Source organism: Zerene cesonia, chromosome 6 (genome assembly GCF_012273895.1).
Source record: "Zerene cesonia ecotype Mississippi chromosome 6, Zerene_cesonia_1.1, whole genome shotgun sequence".
NCBI classification, from domain to species: Eukaryota; Metazoa; Arthropoda; class Insecta; order Lepidoptera; family Pieridae; genus Zerene; species Zerene cesonia.
In genome coordinates, this window is record NC_052107.1 from 1,214,041 (window position 1) to 1,220,587 (window position 6,547).

Below are 6,547 nucleotides of genomic sequence, written 5' to 3' on the forward strand. Positions count from 1 at the left end.
AACATACAAGTATATACGAATTTACAGCTAGGTAGGCCACGTTTCCTAGGTGAACCCCCTAAAATGACTGGACTAATGTCGGAGTATTAAGCAAAGTGACGTCTATAAATACATCTACTGACGGGTTTTCTTTACAATGAATGAAAAAAGTATAAATTTAATTTTTAGTTTTATAGCATTGAAATGCTTTTTAAATGAGAAATTTTGAAAGAATAGAAAAAAATTGATCACGAGGCAGGATTCGAACCTGCGTTTCTTGCCTAACCGTAGCAACGCCTAGCCTCTCGGCCACCCGTGATCCTGCCACAGTAATCGAATTTCTTCTACTCTTTCTCATGAAAAAAGTATATTTTTTTTTTATTTTAAATATAATTGAGTCTTGTCTTATAATAATCATCAGCCCATAGATGTTGGGAACATTTATGGGCCCATAAATGCTGGGATAAAGGTCTTCTGTGAGGGTTTTGGCTATAATCTAACTCGCTGGCCAAGTGCGGGTTGGCAGATGTCACATGTCGTCGTACTTTTGATTCTTGGACATGCCGGTTTCCTCACGATGTTTTCCTTCACCGTTTTAAGCAGCGGTAATGTTATGCACATGTGCAGATAAATTTAAAAATCTATTATTTTCAGCACGCTCGCCTGGTCTCGAACCCGGGACGATTTTTTCACCATTGAGCCACCATTGCTGTTTTGCCAAATGGTCGAGCCATTCTCGAGTTTTACGCTTCCATATTTGGGAATTAGTTTTTATTTATATAGATAAGTTGCTAAAGTTAAAGATTTATTTCCCTAATTGATATCTCACTGTTAATGTTTTTTTTTTTTCAATTATTTCGGTATTTTCTTTTTGTTTGAATAGTTGTATTTTTTAGACCCAATGCCGCTTATAATGGCCAGAATGCCCCGAAAGAGGCAAAAGCGCAGTTTCATAGACCGCTTATTGGAACTCGGCTTGATCCAAGATAAGAAGCAGTGTCGTAAGAAGAGACAGAGAAAGGAAAAGAGCGGCCCTCGAGGTGAGTATTTTAGAACAAAGAAATGTATGGAGTAGATGATGTTGCTATTTTTATGTAAATTATAACTTTGAAAGTTTATTTTTGCATTTAAGTTTAAAAAATTAATATCAAATATCTGATCTCAGTGTATTCGTTATATGCTAGTGAAAATTAACTCACAATCGCCGCACTCCAAAATAGATTATAATTTAAAATATGAAAAAATACTTGAAATATCATTTAAAAGTATATACATATATAAGTAAAATTACTCAAATTTCCACTAATTTTTCGTTTTGTGTGTCCATTTGGTAAATAGTGTGTTATTTATGTCTGTCTATTTAAGTTATTTTAAAAACAAAATTATAAATTCAGATGATACAGAAGACGAATCGAAAGAATCAAATTCGGAAAGCGATACTTCCAGAAGTCCGTCGCCAGTGAAAATTAAGCCAAAGAAGAAAGTTCGTGAAGAGAAGAAAAGAAACAGAAAGAGAGTTGATATGAGTGCGAAAGAGATAGCTATATTGATGGTGAAAGCTGTTGATAATGGTAAGTATTAAATTTACAAAAGATTTTTTTTTTTAATATTTATAAAACTTTAACAGAATTAAATTGTGATGTATTTAAACGTACCTACGTTGATATTATTTCATGTGGTGTATTGGTTAATAATCTATTATAAGAGAGGTTTTTAGTTATTTTTGTAAATGTTTTAACAGTAATTACTCTTTTACACTTGTAAAAAATCCAAAAATTAAATTAATTCATATCTGAAAACCCTAATATTCAAAGATACATCATTAAAAAAGCCAAGTACATCTAAGCTATTCATAGAATACAATATACAAATTTGATTTGATGTTGATTCGAATCAAATTATAAAATAATAATTTTACATTTCACGTAACAGAAAAATCAAGGAAAAACCAAATCAAATATCAAGTATATTAAATAAAGAGCCAAGGTTATATGTAAGGGGATATAAGAGTTAGCTCACACACACATATATACAATCGTCTCTGTCGGTACACAGAGCCACACACACACATATACCTACCATCGCTCAGAAATGAGAAAACGCCATTTATTAATTATGTAATGATTGTTCTTAAAAAATTAATCACTTTTAACTTTTAGTTTTCATTCATTTGCTTTATAAATTACATTTTTTTTTAACATTTGATAATTTTTTTTCTTTTCTAAAATAAAAAGGAATCCAAATAAGTAAATCAGAATTAAATTGCTTTGTTGTTGGAGGGTAATTTGACAAAAAAATCTTAATGAGGCCGTATATTATAATAGCATGGTTCTTATTCATTAAAAGAAATGAGTACATAATAAATAAGGGAAAAAAAACCATCTTTGCAGCATATGTTTTAAATATACTATCAAATTTGCATATGACTTGAAGCATATTATGACTTATGATCATATACTTTTAGGCATAGTAAAGAACGCTTTTAGCTGAAGTAGGTGCGATTATTTCTAATCTTCTTTACGTCTGCCGAAGTGGAAAATTACTTCCATAGGAGATATGTTTTACTAAAACATCCATGAGAATGTACTGGAAAAAAGGATCTCCAATCCAAAAATTTTATACCACTAGGTGTGATAACCCAACGGTATAAAACGATATAAATGAATTTTCAATATATATTAATTAATAAAAATCGATCAAACGGAGGTGTTCAGATACGAGACAAGATTGATATTGGATCCGAACAACTAATAAACAACAAAAATAAGCCAAATGCCGAAATATTTTCACTAACACACAGAACAGTCAAATAAACAACCACTTTTTTCAAGTCGGTCAAATGTAAGATTTTCACGATCGTAATAAGATTCACAGTCCGAAAAGTGAACTCGTAAATAAAGATTTTTCCATCTTCAACCCCGCAGCACAGATAGGTGGGACCTGGAGCTTTTAAATGTATTTCGCTTTCTGGCGACATGTCGCTAGTAAACATATCGCGATTGTTATCAAATGAAATATTATTCCCATGTGCTAGAATATGAAATAAATTCTATTGTCTATAATATGTGTCTGTATTTTATTGAAATACAGAAGACTAAATTTTTAATTTTTAGTTTTATAGCATTGAAATGCTTTATAAATGAGAAATTTTTGAAAGAATAGAAAAAATTTGATCACGAGGCAGGATTCGAACCTGCGTATCTTGCCTAACCGTAGCAACGGATACGCAGGCAAGATATCAAATTTTTTCTATTCTTTCAAAAATTTCTCATACAGAAGACTATATTTACGTCCGCCTGTAAAAAAAGTAGATAGTTCCAAATTTTTCCCACATATTCCCGTCCCGAAGGATTTTCGCGATAAAGACTATCCTATGTGACCTACATCAAGCTTTCTCTGTACCATTTTCTAATAACATATAAATCGTTTAAGTGGTTAAAAGCGCATTCGCAGAAACCCTACCTCTCCGAATGTTCATGAGCGGTGCTTACCATCATTCGAGCTATCATCTGAGTTGCCCGCTTATAGCAAAAAATCATAGATATACGTGGGCAACTCTAAAATACATACGATTAGACGACCCAACATGTATTTATTGATATCAGCATACCATAAGCTTCTTATACTACCTTCAAAAAAATCCATCAACCCTTTGAAATCAGCAAAAAATATCCGCCAAAATAAAGCCAGCCAGCAATATTTATTTCATCCCAAATAATGAACTCCATCCTGGACTCATAAGTACTTGAGAAGTTTCTAATATAAAACTTTATACGAAACGCCTATTAATATTCGCTAAAAGTTTAGCCCTCAAAATGCGTCATGTAAATGGAATAGGTAATTTTCAAAGATAAAACATTACGAAGTTGCCGACTTTTGATAAGTTTATTTTGGGTGTCCTGCGGAAAAGGTCAATGAAAACTTGAGATCAAAATTTTTTTGTTTGATCTCTTATTATTTATCAAATCTAAATTTCAAATTCATATCATGGACCGTAAATATTAGAATTCTAGATACAATAATATGGTCCCATTAAAATTACTACATTACGCTTCACACTAATATTATAAATGTGAAAGTTTGTTTGCTTGGATGTTTGTCCGTCAATTTCACTGAAACTACTTAACGGATTTTGATGAAATTTGGTATACAGACAGGGTATGAACTAACTTGGGTGGTTGGACACTTTTTATCCTAATTAAATACACCCTTGAGATAACTTAATCATTTACAAATGTTCTAATCCCACTCAGGCAAACCCGTTGGCGGAGGCTAGTTTAATAATAAATTAACTATAACATACATCCATAGGTCAAACGGGAGCCCTAACCTGGCTAGCCGAAAACCTAGAGGAGGTAGCGCTAGACCAAGAAGCGGAAGGATACGACCCCAGCTCTGAAGGAATTCCATTAGTGCCTATATCCAGGGATGCCGTTGAGGCCATGGATGATAATTCGTTCCAGAAAGTTCTAAGAGCTGTGGGAGTGATGCCGCCGAGTGATGAACAGGTTCAGTTTATAAATTATTGTGTATACGTTAATTATTAAATTTTTCAGATTATTGTGTGTGGACTTTAATCATTTCCTCCTCAAAACTGTTTATTTCCATAATCTATTTTAAGAATTTTTAAGATTAATTGTAGTTCTGCTACTTATTTTAAAATTTATTCGACATTGCTGTTAATATTCATGCTTATTTCTAACATATATGCTCTATTAATAATAAAATATTATTTTTTTTCCATTGACAAACCGATATAGTCCGATATCAGACAGTTTAAAAAATATATTTAAATGTCCGAAAAACATCAGTTCGTAAATAATTAACAGTCTTTCAATTGGAAATATCACCTGAGTTTTAAGGAACAGTATCTTTGTTACATCCACTATTATTTATTAAAAATTTATTTTTATACAGGAATCATACTGGCGAATACCGGCCGACTTACATCACGAAACAATTAGAAAACGCCGCGAGATCATACTTAAAGCTATCAACAAAGAACTCATAGTCGATCCTAACATATCTGATAATGAAACCGATAAAAATAAAGATGGTGAAAATATAGACATGGCTAATGATTCTGATTCTAATGATAGTAGACAAGAAGCAATCAATGATGATAATGATATGATTATGAATACGGCTAATGATGATTCTGATTCTAATGACATTAGACAAGACAGTGTAATTAATGATGATGCGCGAAGAGTAAGTCAGAAAAGTTCAGCTTCGCATATTACAATAAATAATGATGCTAGTGATGACAGTGATGATGAAACAAATAAAATAGATAATGATGATAAATTTAAAACAAATACACCCAGATATAGTCGTAAAAGAGTACGCAGTGTAGATATAGAGGAACAAGTTAGCAAATTGGCGAAGATTGATGAAGATGATGAAGATATATTGTCATTCGCCAAGAAAACGCTGAATCAAGAGCATCTGCCTGACACGGAGGATATTTTGAGTGCTTTGCCACAACGCGATAATGGTATGTAGTTTTAGTTTATTGATTTTTAGTACTCTCTAAATAGTAAAGAATTAATTTTTATGTAAAAAATAGTAATTACTACTTACTACTAATATACGATAATGATTTTAATACTTCGTAAATAGAATGAAGTATTATATTTTTATGTAAAAATTAATCTTACTGATAAAGAATTTTAATCTCACCACTTAAAATAAATAAAGTTTATATAAATTTTTCATTTAGAATTGTTTAGAATATCATAGAAATTATTAATAGGTACATGATTCATTGAAATATCGCCTACGCCAATGTTCTTCAGCTCCCCACTTCCGTTCATTTTTTTTTTGTCTATCTGTTTGTATGTACCAATCTCTGGAACAGCTGGACCGATTTTGACGGAACTTTTACTGGCAGATAGCTGTGCTAATAAGGAATATGCTGTGTATGGAAGAGAAGAATTAATAATAAATGTTTGATATTACAGATAGCAGTGATGAAGACGCGCCCATAAATATATCGAAAAGGAAAAAACGTCTGGTTGTTAGTGATGACTCTGAATAGACATTTATGACATAATATTTTATATGATGAAAAATAATTATAATAATAAATAAAATAAAGAGGAACGAAGTACTTGCCGGTCTTGTATATTGAAATGTGAATGTTTATTTAAAATTGTGAATAAATACTATGCAAATGTTGTGTTTGATTTTAATAAAATATAAATAAATCTTAAAAAGGCGTTGTGTTTACAAACTGACACGTATTGAATATAAAGTTTTTAAAACTAGAAATTTATTGAAAATAAATTTCTGCTACTGTACTGTGTACTGTTTTATTACTGATAAATTATAACCTGAGCTTGTTATAATCTTATGGAAATAATGATCAAGAAAAGATATTTGAATTCTCTAATGTCTCTTAAACCAAACTTAGCCTCCTTTTTTTTTCTAAAAATAACAGTTCCATATAAACAATACACACTATACAAAGTATAAAATCCTATCCTACTAATATATACCTAGTCTTGCCATAAATATTGTAATAAAGAAAAAAGAAAATTGTTAACTGCAAATAACATTTATTACT

At 31.1% G+C, this 6,547-nt stretch overlaps 1 protein-coding gene across 1 annotated transcript in view; it reads left to right on the top strand.

Annotated features, from left to right (window-relative positions):
* LOC119840488 (protein timeless homolog) overlaps positions 1–6,144 on the top strand; it is a 29,467-nt gene extending 23,323 nt beyond the window's left edge. Inside the window, exons 19-23 of the mRNA XM_038367126.1 lie at positions 876–1,019; positions 1,374–1,550; positions 4,291–4,487; positions 4,897–5,476; positions 5,943–6,144. Coding sequence (XP_038223054.1) covers positions 876–1,019; positions 1,374–1,550; positions 4,291–4,487; positions 4,897–5,476; positions 5,943–6,019 — 1,175 coding nt within the window. The 3' untranslated portion in view covers positions 6,020–6,144. The remainder of the gene's footprint in view (positions 1–875; positions 1,020–1,373; positions 1,551–4,290; positions 4,488–4,896; positions 5,477–5,942) is intronic.
* The last annotated feature ends 403 nt before the right edge of the window (positions 6,145–6,547 follow it).